At 38.0% G+C, this 17,412-nt stretch overlaps 1 protein-coding gene across 9 annotated transcripts in view; it reads right to left on the minus strand.

Annotated features, from left to right (window-relative positions):
- Nucleotides 1-17,412, minus strand: part of SLC25A21 (solute carrier family 25 member 21) — a 470,571-nt gene that overhangs the window by 172,910 nt on the left and 280,249 nt on the right. For all 9 annotated transcript variants that reach the window (XM_077909086.1, XM_077909079.1, XM_077909080.1 and 6 more), the window contains one exon: nucleotides 12,765-12,813. In XM_077909086.1, coding sequence (XP_077765212.1) covers nucleotides 12,765-12,813 — 49 coding nt within the window. The remainder of the gene's footprint in view (nucleotides 1-12,764; nucleotides 12,814-17,412) is intronic.

The following is a 17,412-nucleotide window of genomic DNA, read 5'->3' on the forward strand; positions in this document are numbered from 1 at the left end:
ATGAGGCGGTCAAAGAAGATTCTCAGAGATGACAATGGAGCCTAGGTATGAAGGTTGAGAAGGAGCTAGTTTTATTCCAGGAAGAAGGAATACCAGGTGCACAGTTCCTGAGACAGGAGAAAGCTTGGCATGTTCAGGGAATAGAGAAATCCCACTGCTGGATATATTCTAAGATCACATTTTTAAAAAATGAAAACATGGCTTTGGAAACAGAACATCATATTGGTTAAGGGTATACCCTTAACTTCCAGGTAAAGAATCAAGTCCCAGAGCAGTTCCACTGACTCACATCTGGGGCCAACAGCGTTGAACTGGAACATTGGTCTCCTGTCTTCATCTTCCTGCATGATTTGTTGCCTCTCTGAGTTGATATGTGTTAATGACATTTTCCCTTGACACTATCTGCCAAGCCAGGAAAGCCTGTGCACAAAGGGATCGTCTCTGCTAGCTTGTCCTTTCAGAATGAAAATGGGTCAGAATTCTAACCACCTCCCACTTTAGAACATCTAAAAAAACAACAAAAAAAATCCATACTTTTTTCCTTACATGTACTTGTTACTTTTTAGAATTTAAAAGGACACAAATAGATGACTTACACTCTAAAGCCTATTTTTTCTTTGAGTATTCAGCAGTATTGAATTAGATCAGAAAATGAGACTTTTACCATGATGCACTGTGTTTTTTTCACAAAAAAGAGAAATAAATATCCCAGATAGATTTTGATTACTCGAAGTTGAGGATATTCAGTTTACATTTCAATTATTTTTGCTATAAAAGGAAAGTATGTAACTTTTTAGGTAACTACAAAAGTTTTACCGGAGAAAATATTCAATAGCCCCCAAATGGGAAAATTTTATTCTGTAGGAACTTGGCTCAGAGTATGCAGAATTGCATCCAGAGAATATGCAGCTCTATTTATCATCTTGCAAACTTCTTCATTATGTCAAAACTAAATCTCAGCTGTGCCCTGACTGCAAAGCAAAAGCAATACAGGCTATTTTAGCCATCTCAACAAGAATATTTTGAGAATTAATCAATTTTCCAGAAATGTTAAGCAATTTTATCAATTTTTGGTCAAGGTTCACAGTTAAGATACTACATTATCAGCCTTGAATTTATGTTTGTCTAAAGAAATTTATGATTTTTATTCTTGCTTCACAAAAAGGAAAAACAATCTTCTATAGTATCCATAACCATATTTTTCAGCTGTACTACAATCCCAACAATTCAGATTTCATTAGGCTTGATTCCCACTATATGCTCAACTCAAAAGCAGCTTTCCCATGGGCATGGCTTGAGGTTCTAAGGTTCAGCTCACAGTTAGAGCTTTCTCTTCTCAAACAGCTTCTTTCTCAACACTTTCAAGTTTTCTCACGCTACAGGAAGAGCTTCTTCCATGGTACATGACATTTAAAGAATATTCCAGTCCTTCTGAGATAAGCACCTGCTCTTTTTTATAAATGCAGAAGAGAAGAAAGTTGATAAGACTGTTGATAAGACAATTTAATTTTCAGTGGTGGCAGATTGCTTAGAGCTTAACTAAAAATCATTTAAAATATCTCCAAATAAAAGCAAACATTTTGAACTTTTGCTTTACTTATTGAATTTAGAGCTGGGGCTTATCTCAAAAAGGCTTTGAATAGCCACTGAAAATAGACATGGAATTAGTTCCAAATTCTCTACCCCCCCCAAAACTTGTACTTAAAATAGAAGATTATCTGAGAAAACTTTATGATTGTATAAAAAACACTTAGAAAAATATCCCATTTGTTTTTAATTCAAAGTAATCCCAAATCAGTTTATTTTGTTCTTATTTTACAGTCTTATTAAATTCTAACAACCAAAAATTGGAATTTAAAATGGCTAAGGCAAAATATATCATTATAGGGGAAAGTGTGCTGGGCATTGGCTAAATAAGCAGATTAATGAAACTGTTGAAAATTTATAAACAATTGGATAAAACTCTGGATGTGGCCAGGGATTGGAGGAGAAACAGAGGAAATAGTTTTCATGCTGATGCTCATTTTAGAAGTAATTCACTTTCCCATGACAAAGATAAGAAGCCATTTAAGAGTTATTTACCTTTCAGTTTAGAAAAAGAAAAAGAAAGATGTCTGGAGAAGCCCATTGACAGGCATGAAGAATGCATAAGCACTTTGCCTTCTCATCCTCTCGGCTGGGATCATCACAGGAGAAGCTTTTGCAGTTAAGCAGAAGGAAGAAGGAAGGAAGAAAGCTTTTGCAGTTCTATCAAAACAGAACACGTGTTATATTATTACCTAAGGGAGAATCTTCTAAGCTCATTTAATTAGTTGGGGAATAATAGCTACTGTAATTTAAACAAAAACCAAATCTTTATTTTAAAAATTTAGACAAAAACACAAATGAGAGATTAAACACTTTACAAAGGTTCTACAATGTGAGTCATAAAAATAGCATGCTCCTCTAGGGAGTAATTTAAAATAAAAATTCCATTTATTAAAAAAAAAGAAAAGAAAAAGAAAAAAGGAAAGAAAAAAATTAGAAACAAGAGTTCAAGATTATAAAGTGAGTTACAGTTGATTTAACATAATTGAACTTTGTTATTTTATGTGGAGGAAACTGAGTGGATTTTTTTTAGAAGAAAGGATTTCCTCTTTATTAATAAATCTGAAAAGTAATTTTAGCATACAGTAGCAAGATTATTCTCTATAAGATCTTCAGGACCAATTTTCCTCCCAATGTCTCAGAGCAACAGGTCTCTAGGTATCCTCTCATTCTATCTCCTTATCTTTGGGCCACTGGAGAAATGGTTAAAAATACTTATTAGCAGCAAAGACTGACATGTACCTAGTACTCTCTATGAGTAAGAAAACTATTATAACCAACCCATCCTAGGGCCTGGCTTTATGTTCAATGGGAAGGACCACTAAATGTGAGGGAGGGAAAGGCTTTCTACTGTGAATCCTTATGGGTATTCTAATACAACACTTGTTATCCCAGAGAGGCAGAACATTGTCGAAGTAAAAATCCCAGCAGTAGGGGCACGTGGGTGGCTTACTCCGTGAAGCATCTGACTCTTGATTTTGGCTTAGGTCATGATCTCAAGGTCCTGAGATGGAGGACTGCACCATAACTCCCCCCCATGTCTGCCTCCCCTGCGTGCTCTCTCAAACAAACAAACAAACAAAATTCCCAACAATAATATTAACAAAATATCTTCATGAGGTCATGGCCTATTATCCCTAAACTCTCTGCTTTTCTCCAGAAAGTCAACACCAATCTAGAATTTAGACATGCAGCATTCTTAACAGTACACAAAATAGGATTATTTTCTCTAGTTTTAAGATTATGCTTAGGTTATATCATCTTTTTAATTTAATCATTATACAAAGGTGGGACCTTTTAGTTTGTCATGTACTCAATGATGAATTTGATTTGTAATAAAGCACTTAGGTGGGAGCAAATGGCATTTTGTTTCATTTTATTTTTATTTTTATTTATTTTTTTTAAAAGGAGGTGTTTCTGTTTCTTTTTTTTTTTTTAAAGATGTATTTATTTATTTATTTATTCATGAGAGACACACAGAGAGGGGGAGAGAGAGAGAGAGGCAGAGACACAGGCAGAGGGAGAAGCAGGCTCCATGCAGGGAGCCCGATATGGCACTCGATCCCGGGTCTCCAGGATCCCGCCCTGGACTGAAGGCTGCGCTAAACCGCTGAGCCACCTGGGTTGCCCATCATTTTATTTTTAAAGATTTATTTAGGGGCACCTGGGTGGCTCAGTGGTTGAGTGTCTGCCTTTGGCTCCCTTCAGGGAGCCTGCTTCTCCCTCTGCCTACTTCTCTGCCTCTCTCAGTGCATCTCTCGTGAATAAATAAATAAAATCTTTTAAAAAACAAATAAAAAGATTTATTTATTCATTTGAGAGAGAGAGGGCACAAGCGGGAGGGGCAGAGGGATAAGAAGAGAGAATTTTTCCTTTTTTCTTTTTTTTAAAAGATTTTATTTATTTATTTATGAGAGACACACAGAGAGGCAGAGACATAGGCAGAGGGTGAAGCAGGCTCCTCACAGGGAGCCTGATGTGGGACTCAATCCCCGAACTCGGATCATGCACTGGGCCAAAGGCAGCCGCTCAACCGCTGAGCCACCCAGGCGTCCTGAAGAGAAAATTTCAAGCAGACTCCATGCTGAGCTTGATCCCACACCCCGAGATCCAGACCTGAGTTGAAACTGAGAGTTGAGTGCTTAACCAACTACACCAACCAGGTGCCCTGCAAATGGCATTTTAAAGCACATATTTATTCATTTATGTATTTATAGCAGTTCTACGACGTAATATGCAGAGCATAGTTAATTTTCACCTCTATCCCTTTCAAATATATAGTCCATCTTGTGCACTGTTTTTGATTTGATTATGTTAATAAATAAATCTTTAATGATGGCTACATGGAAAAGAATGACAATGCAGAATTGCAGTGTGCTCATTACTTAGTACTTTATTGCTTTCGGTAACTACAAAAAGACATTTCAGTTAAATAAAACAAATCCTAGTATGATCATGCAACCTCAAAAGCAAAGTTGGAGTTACATACACTCACATGTATTCGGGGATATTGTGACCATTTCATACCATTGTATGTTGCCATTGATATATTGCTACAATGACAAAGTCCCAATCAAAATATAGTTTATAAAAATGTGGTTCTACTCCCTTGCTTACTTCACTTCAGACACATTCTCTCCATGGTTAGAAATAAGCCATGACAGTGGTCTAGCCCTGAATTTCTACGGATGATGGGAAATCAGGCATAACCATAGTCTAACCCTGAATGTGATCTTAATGTTTTATACCACGGACAAATCGTTAACATATGGAAATAACTGTCTCGGCTGCTCTGCTAATTTTTTTTTAATCCTATAGACTCTACTGCTTCCACTCTATACTCCATCCTAATTTTTCCCACTGCTCTCTTCCTACTTTGAAAGGATTCTTTTCTTCTTTTTTTAAAAGGGAAAAATATTCTTTGTTCCTTGTTTCCACCCTGCTGTTCTGTTGGCCCCAAAGGCTGCTCAATGTCCCTTCTCCAACCTCTATATTAGGCATTCATTTTCAAGTTCACAACTGTTCCCTCTCTACCCTTGCAAAGGGAGGCTGTGGATGCTCCTCAGCTCTTAGCTCCTTGTTCTCTGTTGGGCTCCCCACAAAGCAGCCTCTCTTCACAGCCATCCTCAGATTTCTCTTTTTAATAAAATTTGTGGTGGGCTCATGCCTCTAAATCATTTTTATCTATCACAGCCATTTACCTTCCCTCTGCAACAACCAATGCTCAATTCTCTCCCATCTTCTGGCATTGATTTTTGCTTCTGGAACCTCACTCAGTAGGACAATATGTGTTTATTTTCTGGCCGTAGATAATACTCTCACAAACCACAGAATGAGCTCTGCAAGGGAACCTCTTCCTTCCACTTCCATTCATTACTAACAAAGTGGTTTATATAAATGTAACCAAGGAGAAACACAGGTAAATGAGATGTATAACACACACACACACACACACACACACACACAGAGAGAGAGAGAGAGAAAGAGAGACAATGAGAGAGAGAAGGAATTCTTTACACAAAGACTTTACAGAACAGCCTATAAGGGTATTTAGCAATGCTTCCCAAATGCTGACCCAGTGACCAGTCTGGACTCGCTGCTTAAGACTCACCCAGGAGGGTATTAAGCATAAATGTTGATAGGCTCCACTCCTAGAGTTTTGGATTCAACAGGTCTGGGGTATGGGAGCCACCAACACAGAGTGTAAATCAATCTCAACCCCTTGAGTAAAAGCCCCATAAGCACATATAACAACATGTGGATGCCAAGTTTTCAACCCATGTGGGTCTTTAGAATTCACAGTGATTAATATGTTTTGAGAGAAGTATGATAAGACTGTTCAGTGCAAGTTAAGTCCTGATGGGAGGAAGGATGAAAGCCAAGGTATGTACCAGCCTGTCCACTCACCAGCAGCCTGTAACTGTGTGTCTGTAAGGAGATGTGAAAATGCCTCTCCCCTCCTTGCCTTCCCCGGCACCCACCAGAAAATGTGCCTTGCAGTAATTTGACAGGGCGTGGTTTTAAAAGATCAGTCCTTACAGGATCAGTAATTTATTTAGTTTGCACCTGATTTATGCCTCATTCGAAAATGAAATAAAAGAGAAGTGATTAAAAATGACTGAGGGTGAAACAGAATGAACATCTCAGTACTTCTCTCTTCCTGAAGCACAATGAGCCATTTCCCTTTATGGGAATAAAAGTGTGAAAGGGATGTAAGCTAAAACCCCCTTGGACTGTGACAGGGATAAATCTTTGGGTATTCTGATTGCCACTTTCTCCACATAGGAACAAACTTTCAAATGCATATGTAGTAAAATTCCCTCCTGCCTAGGACTCTGCTTATTTGCAATGATCAACCCATTCTAAGCAAGAGTATTCTTCTCACTAAGGAACCACAGGGCCACCTCTCTTTGCCCTTAAAGAATTCCTTTCCCATTGCATCCCAGGCCTGTGCTGCCTCATGCATTAACCACTAGACTCCTGTGGCTATGGAGCATTTGAGATGTGACTGACTAGTCAGTATTGAGATGTGCTCTCAGCATAAAATATGCACCAGATTTCAAGGTCGAGTATTTTAAAAAAGGATGTAAAGCATCTCATGAATAATTTTTATACTGATTAGCATGTTGCTCTGACAATGTTTTGGACATTGGAGGTTGAACTGGATATATTGTTAATATTCATTTTACCTAAAAAAAAAAAAAAAAAAAATATTCATTTTACCTGTTTCTTTTTACTTCTTAAAATGTGGCTATTAGAAAACTTAAAATTATCTATGTGTCATGCATTTTATTTTGATTAGCCAAAACTGTCCTAGATAAAGTCCAGCAGTTTGCTTCCCATCTCAAAGCTTGTCACACACACTTTCTGGGCACCTTCGGTCCCCTGTGCTGCTTCAAACGCCCTGCTCTCATTTGGGCATTCCTAGTGGAAACCCTCTCATCTCACTCTTCCCCAACCCAGTCTCTGGAACTCTACCTCAAGCTTGACATGTTTTTGCCCACCACCCTATCAAATGATTTCTCCTCTTTCATTTCAAGAGACTCTTACTTCCCATCTTTTGTGAAATCTTACGTTTTTTAAGGAAGACAACTCAGCTGCATATTATTCACTTTCTAGACATTGGCCATAGAACTCATAGGGCTATTATTTCTGATTGCTACCAAGTACTCTTTTATTCATTTATTTATCAGCATTTGCTGGGTACCTCCTGGAGGCCAGGCACTGTGCTAGTTGTGGCACACAGCCCTAAATAATGTCAGCACATAGCCCTAAAATGATATGTGGGATGATGTCAACAGGAGCACAGAGATGAAACTGATGCTCTCCTGCCCTCAGACCCAGAAGGACTATCTACTTGCAAACACCCTTCTGAGAAAAGATTTAAATGTAGTGCTCATATAACAACAAGTCTTCCGGCTTGGAAACTTGAAACCGCCTGATTCCATATTAAACATTTCCCCTCTCCCACACTTTTTAGTCTCCCTTGTGTTTCCCTGACTACCTTACAAGCCCCATTTGTCTCTGTCATCCCCTTCCCTTTGCTGACACAGTATAAAACATCACATAGGCATCTGTACATACAAACATCATTTATGTGTAGAGACCCTCATTTATTTCTCACAGTAACATAGATACCATTATTGTTCCCTTTTAAAGCTTGGGAAATGTAGGCACAGGGAAGTCTAATACCTTACCTGATGTTACACAGATGTTAAGAGAAGAAGCAGGATTTGAACCCAGGCTGCCCAAACTCTACAGCCAGAATTCTTAATTGTCAGGTCATCAGAGAATCTCAGAGAGTACACACAAATGCCAAGACCCATGTAAGCTTGAAGCCACTGGGGCCATCTGATGCCAAATAAAAGAAGCACCCCCCCCCCCCAGGTGAAGCCTATGCAGGAAAAGAAAAGCTAAAGGGAGAGATGAGGAGAGAGAGAGAGAGAGAGACAACGAGAGAGAGAGAGAGAGAGAGAGAGAGAGAAAGAGAGAAAATATGAGAGAGGAGATATTACTGATTATTTTATTTGAATCCCTGGAGTACAAAGCTAAAAACTACCTGTGGTCTTCCTAGTTCCTAGTTATACAAGTGCAGAGAGTCTTTTGTCATTTGTAGTTATGCATTCTTAACCAGAGGATACAAAGTTCTTTGTATACAAACTATAAAAGAACTATGAGGGATCCCTGGGTGGTGCAGCGGTTTGGCGCCTGCCTTTGGCCCAGGGCACGATCCTGGAGACCCGGGATCGAATCCCACATCGGGCTCCCGGTGCATGGAGCCTGCTTCTCCCTCTGCCTGTGTCTCTGCCTCTCTCTCTCTCTCTGTGACTATCATAAATAAATTAAAAAAAAAAAAGAACTATGAAAGAGTATATGTGTATGTTTCTAGGAAGAATCTCAATGCAGAACTTGGTTCTACATAACTGCCATGTATACAGCATCTTAGCCAAATCTCCTCTGCTAAAATAAGGTGGGGACGTTTAGAACAAGGCAGTTGCTTACATTAGGTGTATTCCTGGAGCTATGCTGATATGAAGCAGAATATACTATTTCTTATATAAAGGGAAGTGCCATAGTGCCTAAATCTTTTCATAAAAAGTTTATAGATTATAACTTCTAATCATCTTTTAAAATGTAAATTGAGTGCTTATTAAACATGCCAAATTGAAAATGCATGCTTGAATCCTAAGTGTCCATCAGTGAATGAATGGGTAAATAAAATGTGGTATGTATATGCGCGTGTAATTACATTGTATATGTACAATATATATGTACACACAAACACTCCCTTGTGTTTCCCTGACTACCTTGCAAGCTCCCTTTGTCTCTGTCATCCCTTTCCCTTTGCTGACACAGTATAATAAAATACCATCTAGGCATCTGTACATATGAACACCATATAAGTGTATACTCTCATTTATTTCTCACAGTAATGTAGATACCATTATTGTTCCCATTTAAAGCTTTAATGTTCCCATTTAAAGTTCCCATATACAATATGCACTATATACAATGGATATTATTCAGTCATAAAAAGAAGGAAATCCAGTCATTTGAGACAACATGGATGGACCTTGAGGGCATTATGTTTAGTGAAATCAGACAGAAAAACAACCACTATATGATCTCACTTACATGAAATTGGGGGGGGGGAACGAAATTTATAGATAAAAAGAACAGGTTGGTGGTTGCCAGAACCTATGGGTGGGGAGTGGGTAAAATGTGTGAAGGGGGTCAAAAGGTACAAGCTTCCAGTTATAAAATAAACAAGTCCTGGGGATGTGATGTATAGCATGGTGACTATAGTTAATAATACTGTATTACATACTTGAAAATTGCTAAGAGAGTAGATCTTAAATTTCTTATCACAAGAAAAAAATTTGTAACTATGTATGGTGTTAGATGTTTACTAGACTTATTCTGATGATCATTTTCCAATCTATACAAATATTGAATTATTATTTTGTATGCCTAAACCTAATGTTACGTTATTGATATTACATATCAATAAAAAAAAAGAAAGAAAGAAAATGAAGGCTTATGTCAGCTCTTTCTCCAGACCTCACAGTCCTGGTTCTGTTTGTCTTTAGACCCATTTCTTGCTCCTTCCTTGTTCTGCTCTGCTTTACTATACAGAAAGATTGCCCTCTGCTAGGTTGGGCTTCTTGACTTCCAAAGTTCAGCAAATAGAAGCAAAGGTGGAAGACTGAAGATTGGGAAGAAAGGAGAAAGTAGAGGATTTCTCTCCTTCCCTGTCTGCCTGAGGCAGTGAAAGTGGCAATTGGGGGGGGGGAGGGGCTCCAGCTATACTATACAGATCTACTGTGGTTCTAGCTTCCACCAGGTAACCTTGGCCCTTGGGCTTGTGTAATACAGTCACCTCCCTTTGCCCTCAGCCTGAGGTAACAGAATTGATCATTTATAAGGTGAAAAAAAGAGAAGAAAGAAAGAAAGAAAGAAAGAAAGAAAGAAAGAAAGAAAGAAAGAAAAGAAAGGAAAAAAGAAAAGAAAAGAGGGAGAAAGGAAGGAAGGAAGGAAGGAAGGAAGGAAGGAAGGAAGGAAGGAAGGAAGGAAGGAAGGAAAGAAGGGAAATTCCTGTAATGGATGAGTTTGGAAATGCATTTTTACACTGTCATCTTTCTTCAGCAAAGAAAAGAATTAGGCACAAATAAAATCCAAAAAGAAAAGACTAAACTCCAAGAAGTAAACACTTATTTTGCTATACTTCAGCACATGAGATATTCTTGAAAACGAACCATTTCCATATTCAGATGAATTCACTGTACTACCCTCCAAGTAATAATATCCAAAGAGAGGACAAAACACCCCACAAAGTAACTTTGAAGGAAGTGAGGTTTGGTCTGGTGTATGCCACCCCCCATTTTGACAATGCCACCAACAACTTAGAATCCAGTGCCCTTGATGTCATTAAGGAAACTGACCTGCTAAAATGACTGTTACATGGTTTCATATACTATCTCTTACAGTTCATAGTTTATCTTATTTAGAAATATAGTCATCTCCTGTCCAATATAACTGAGAAGAGCTTTCAGCATCTAGTCTGTCCTGTCCACGCCCTATCACCTGTTTGTTAGTACCCAGTGAGAAATGCTACTAATCTTTGCACGTTCTACTTCTGTTGCAAAGTCAGTTCCATGTTAGTTCAGACTTTCAGTTTACTCTATGATTATGAGTCTTTATTCAATATACTTTTTATTGTTATGCAGGCCAAATACCATTCTATATCCATTTTCCTTCTTATTCAGGGTATCTGGAAGAATTATATTTTCCCTCCCCACTGAAGTTAGACAAGAGCATGTGACTAATTCCAGTCACTTAATACTATTTTCATGGAAAATAGCTATGTAACAAAGGAGATATAAAGCCCCAGTAATGTGGCACATCAATTTCAAGAAATATTTTATTCAAACCCAGTACCATGAAATAATACAGTTTTTGAAACTTATTGTGATGAAATTCCTATTAACTGAGACTGTGAGCTCTTTGAGGACAGTTCATTTGGAACCCACACACACTAGATGCTTAATAAGTGAATGAATGAATGATTAAGTGAATGAATGAGTAACTGTAATTTCAATATCATGTCTTATTTAAATCATTCTTATTTCTCCTCTATGCTCATTCAAACATTTTGCTAATTTAGGAAATTATCCTTAAAAAAGACAATTTATTCCTTAGTAAGACTAGCAATAATATTCTGGCTTTTCAGTTATCATGGAATCTAAGAAGGAAAGGCCAGTGTGCTTTGTTTTCTGTTTTTGAACCCTATAAAAACATGGTCCAGGGAGTTCATGCAATGGTATATTTGAATGAAATTTGTGGTTTTCTTTCTCTGTTTGGGTTTGGTGATTTGAAGCTGTTATGGACTGAACATTTGCATACTCCAAATTTATATATCAGAGCCCTAACCTCCATGCAATGGTATTTGGAGTTGGGGCCTTTGTGGAGGTAATTAGGTTTGGATGATGTCATGAGGTTAAATGCAGTGGAGTCTCAGTGATAGGATAAGTGCTGTTATAAGTAGAGGGAGAGACAGCAGAGCTGATACAATAAGAGCTTGATATAACAGGAAGGTGGCTGTTTACAAGTCAGGAAGTGGGCCTTCACTAAGAACCAGACTCACTTGCACTTTGATCCTTGACTTCTCAGCCTCCAGAACTATAATAAATGTCTGTTGCTTAAGCCACCAAGTCTATAGTATTTTGTTACAACTGCCCAAGCTGACTAAGACAGGGGCCAAATTCTCATCTCCTCTATCTCTTTTAAAAATGTAATACTATTTGCATGTTACAGCCACTGTCCCTTGCTTTCAGCAGCCAGCTTAAGATTCTGCCGCGTCTTTAGGTAAATTAAGCAACATGTCCATTCAATGATCAGTCTGACATTTCAAGCATTTTTTAACTTTGATTTGTTCGACCACCATTGTTGAAAGGCACTATTTGCTATGGAGCACCAACCTAGGTATGGTTATCTTCGGTTTTATACAATGCAAGTAAATGGAAACTTTCACTCAATTCTAACAGCTTCTAATTAAAAAAGAAAAAATAGTTCAGTAATTCAGTTAGATTTAACTTTTAAAAAAGTTCTCTAGATCATATTAAAACCCACATGATTTTTTGTTACTTGGTAAATAGATTTAGTACATTGTCCTGATTTGTGTCGCCCCTTAAGAGCAAATCCACTTTCCTAGAAATATTGCATTTTGCATTGGCAAACGGTTGTAGGAACAAATTCTTTAAGCACCATTTGAGAAGTTAACTTGAAATTTTGGAGTCTCACACCAAAATGCTGACTATTAAATAGCAATCTGTTACAGGCAATGCCAAATGAAGCCTGCTGTCATAATTCACTAAGGTTTAGTTTTTGCATCATTATGATAAATTTACTTCACTTACCAGCTTAACCATAAATCATACCTTATGGTTGTCATGTGAAGGCAGTAAAATATCATATACCTTTAGACAACCTCTATCCAAAAATGCTTTTCCCTGTTCACATTTTATCTGTCAAATAGTATTTTCTTTAAGAAGTAAATATAAATGCCATTATCGGGAGAAGTTACCTTGCCTAGGACAAGTTCTAGCATTTAGTGTTCTGACAGATCTTAATTTGGACATCAGCCAAAGTCAATAAAACTTGTTCATGCAGAACCTTACCTGGTTTTCACCACATCGAGGGGGTGCATCAGGCAAATTTCTACAAGACCTGAAAAAATGATAAAGAGAAGTCCAATAAACACTTATGTAAACACTGGTTCTTGTTTCCTTGACCCCATTGATTTCTCAAGCATGAAGATTCAAATGAAAACTTGGGGCTTTGGAAATGACAGCTAGTAGCTAGAGACTAGTAGCAAAAGACAAGAGTGTAAGTAAGCGTGGAGGTGGGGCTGTAGGAGGAAGAAAATGAAAAAGGAATCAGATGTCCGAAATTCTAGTCATCTAAGGCAGGTATGATTGTGTACCATTCAAGTACAATAGATAAGTATATGTCAAAGGAAGAGAGGAAAGGAAAGAAGGGAGAGAAACTCTTTTGGCACCTCTGCCACTGCCCTCACAAATCATAGCTTCAATCTCAGTAAATATCAAATAAAGATAATGATGCCTGTTATCTCATTAGGTAGCTATGAAGATCCAACGCACATTTAATACATTAATAGCCCAATAGAGAATGTGTATTAAGTGTTCATGGCATGCTGGACAATATTCTAAAAGTACTTAGATTATCTTGTTTAATCCTCACAAGAGCTTGTTGTGATAGGAAGTATTATTATCCTCATTTTACAGATGAGATAATTGAGGCACACAAGATTAAATAACTTGTCTAACATCTCACAGCTAAGGAGTATGTTGTGGCCCCATAAAGCCCCTGATCTTAACCACTGAACATCAATAAAGAATGTCTATACTTTCTTGCAAATCAATTGTAAAGCCCACCTCCTGTTGTCTAACTGAGCAGAGAAGACCGCTCAATTACTAACTACTATCATATAACAATAGTAGCAGTAAAAGTAGTTTTATGTATTAGCGGTAGTAACAATAAGTACAGTAGTAGTAGTTAGAGTATTGTAGTAGTAATAACCATAACGGTTACCTTACCTGTAGCCCCTATATAGTGATGGTAATTTACCATACATTATCACTGGTATGCACAACAATAGGCAAGATAAGTATGTACTATTGTCATCTTTACTCAAAGATAAGCAAACAGAGGTTGATAGCGTCAATTGATTTGCCCAAAAGCCATAGTATTTTTCGGCAGTTTCCTAAGGGCACATTTACCACTCTCCATTTGCAAACTAACTCAATTTGAGCTTCACTGTGATTTAGTTCACCTTTCCCATTCCATATCTATACATCCAAATGTTTACTCCCCATTCTGGGAAGGTCCAGGAAGCACAAAAGTCCTACACCTACCTGAAATCCTGCTTTCCTTCCACAGAAGTTTAGAAAATTCTTCCTGCTTAAGCTTGCTATATGGTTTACAAAGCCTTATGTATTGACCCAAAACATTCTTACTTTGACTAAAACTAAGAGGATCTAATATTAAACAGCTTTCCCAGCAGGAATGCTCCTTAGTGGTTGGCAACCAAATCACTGGCCCAATCGGTCTCATTGCCTAGAGACGGGAGGAGCAAGGCATAGGACAGCAGAGGCAACAGGATCACCAGGCACAATGGCAAAGCATCTGGGCACTGCTTTAACTTCGGGAATGAGCTCTTTACCCAAGATGGTGTGGGCGAGTTTCTTTCTTGAAACTAGTCAAGTCTAGGGATGCCTGGGTGGCTCAGTGGTTGAGCATCTGCCTTGGGCTCAGGGCATGATCCTGGGTCCTGGGATCTAGTCCGGCATCAGGCTCCCCGCAGGGAGCCTGCTTGTCCCTCTGCTTGTCTCTCTCTCTCTCTCATGAATGAATAAATACAATCTTAAAAAAAAAAAAAGATAAGAAAGAAAAAAGAAACTAGTCAGGTCTCAATACACTTCCTCTAGCTTTAAAATTCACATTCACCTTGAAGTAAGAATCAGATGACCAGAGTTTTTATCCTGATGCCTCAGGGAATGATAATTTACCCCTGGGCACTCAGTTCCTTATCTCTAAAGGGAAGAAGTTATGTGGTCTAGAGGACCTTTAGGGTCTCATATTCTATTTATTTCTTTATTCTTGAATATGATTTTTATATTATTTATTTATTTATTTATAAAGAAGGGGGGAGGGGCAGAGGGCAGAGGGAGAGGAAGAGAGAGAGACTCTCAAGCATGACTTGATCTCACAACCCTGAGATCATGACCTGAACTGAAATCAAGAGTCAGATGCTTAACTGACTGACTCACCCAGGTGCCCCTATATGTTTTACATATAGTTCTAATTTAAACTTCATTATATTAGCTAAAAGAGGATAAAGCACTAATCCCATAAATAAGATTAACCCTGGAAACTCAGACTTGTAAAATAACATTTTTACCTAGCATTGCAAGAAGTATCTATTAAGTGTACTTATTTTTTTTTTAAGATGAATTTATTTATCTCAGAAAGAGAGCATGGATGAGGGGAGGCAAAAGGAGAGGGAGAGGAACAGACTCCCACTGAGCATGGAGCCCCACGTGTGGCTTGATCCCAGGACCCTGAGATCATGACCTGAGCTGAAATCAAGTGCTGGCTGCTTAACTGATTGAACCACTCAGGGATCCCTACTAAGTGCACTTAATGCACATGTCATGAACATAAAGGAATAAGGCACTCAGAGCAATTTACTGAAGCAAGTACACAGTTTCTCCCCCTGACATGGAATTAGGAAATAAGAAAATATTAAACACTAAGTAGCCCCAGTTGGCATATTCCTGAAAAAATTTACCACAAGAACTAACAATTCCAACAATTTATTAAAACTAATAGCAGAATACGAAGAATCTGTTCACATTTATATATACCTATTTGCAAAATTGTTCTACTTTCCTATTTGCTAGTGGGCATTTCTGGTAGTAAGTAGATAACTATATTAGATGATTATAGTTTTCTGGTTACTTAAAATTATTTTCTAACCTCTAGTATGGCCCAAACATTCATTTCATCCAACAGACTTACATTGGTTGTCTTTTTTATGTGTCTAGTATTGAGGAGAGTCTAGTGAGGAGAAGAGACACAAAGAACAAACAATAATGCATGGGAGGAGATGTAATGTTCAGAGTTTATCGGAACAGCAGAGAGAGGACCCTGATCAAGCCTGGAGTTGGGTGAGGTATGGAAAAGGGACTCAGGGACAAAAGAGGACAGAATGAGCATCATTCATGGAGGCATGGAGGAGACACTGCACACAAAGAGAAGGAAAGAAGAAAGAACAAGGTAAACATTGCAGTAGCTGAGGGTTGAAGGCAGGACACACCAAGAGATGAGGTTGTATGTATATATAGAGGTCAGGGTCAGACTCATGCTCAGGTACTTGTAGTTTATCCCATAGGCCATGAGAAGCCAGTGAAAGATATTAAAAAAAAAAAAAAATAGCTCTTTGGTCTTAGTTGTGATCTTACCTCTTTCATTCATGATTTTATTTATTTTGGTCCTTTCTCTTTTCTTTTTGATAAGTCTGGCTAGAGGTTTTTTATTCTATTAATTCTTTCAAAGAATCACCTTCTAGTTTCATTGATGTGTTCTACTGTTTTTTTTTTTTTTAAATTTCTATATTATTGATTTCTGCCCTAATCTTTATTATTTTTCTTCTCCTGTTGAATTTAGGCTTCATTTGCTATTCTTTTCCAGCTCCTTTAGGTATAATGTTAGGTTGTGCATTTGAGACTTTTCTTGTTTCTTGAGAAAGGCCTGTATTGCAATATATTTCCCTCTTAGGATCACTTTTGCTGTATCCCAAAAATTCTGAAGTGTAGTGTTTTCATTTTCATTTGCTTCTGTGTATTTTTAAAATTCTTCTTTAATTTCCTGGTTGACTCATCATTCTTTAGTAGGATGTTCTTTAACCTCCATGTATTTGTGGTCTTTCCAAATTTTTTCTTGTGGTTGACTTCAGGTTTCATTATGGTCTGAAAATATGCATGGAATAATCTCAGTCTTTTTGTACTGGTTGAGATCTGATATGTGACCCAGTATGTGATCTATTGTGGAGAATGTTCCATGTGTGCTCAAGAAGAATGTGTATTGTTACTTTAGGATGAAATGTTATGAATATATGTGAAGTCCATCTGGTCCAGTGTGTCAATTCAAAGCTCTTCTTTCCTTGTTGATCTTCTGCTTAGATGATCTATCCATTGCTGCAAGTGGGATGTTAAGGTTCCCTACTGGGAACTCTGCTGCACTCAGCATCCCATTCTTCTTGTGACCCCTGGGATCCTGAGACCACACTGCCCCACCTGGGATTCCACCACACTTCACCCCCTGAGCATCTTTAAGCCAAAGATGTCCCCAACTGTAGCAGACTTCTAAACGTTTTAATTATACAATCTGATATATCACCCCATATTTAAGTCTCTGCACCTACCTTCCAAAAAGCAGCCACTTTTCTATTTGTAGAAATGCTGCATTTCTTTTTTCAGATTGCTGACTGATTCTACAGGTGTTCAGAAGCATTTACTAACTAGCTGTATTTGAGGGAACAGAGAAATGTAGGGTCTTCCACTCCTCTGACATCTTAACTCCTGATTGTTATTTATGGAGATAACCATAGAAGTAGAATAAGATGAATCATGTTGCCATAGGCTTAGATGTGACCCCCAGAAACTGAGTTGCTAATGTCTTCCATTTACCTGTAAGGCTCTTCTTAATGTGTCTTATCTGTGCCCACCTTTGAAATCCATCAGC

The sequence above is a fragment of the Canis aureus genome, chromosome 9 (assembly GCF_053574225.1).
Source record: "Canis aureus isolate CA01 chromosome 9, VMU_Caureus_v.1.0, whole genome shotgun sequence".
Taxonomy (NCBI): Eukaryota; Metazoa; Chordata; class Mammalia; order Carnivora; family Canidae; genus Canis; species Canis aureus.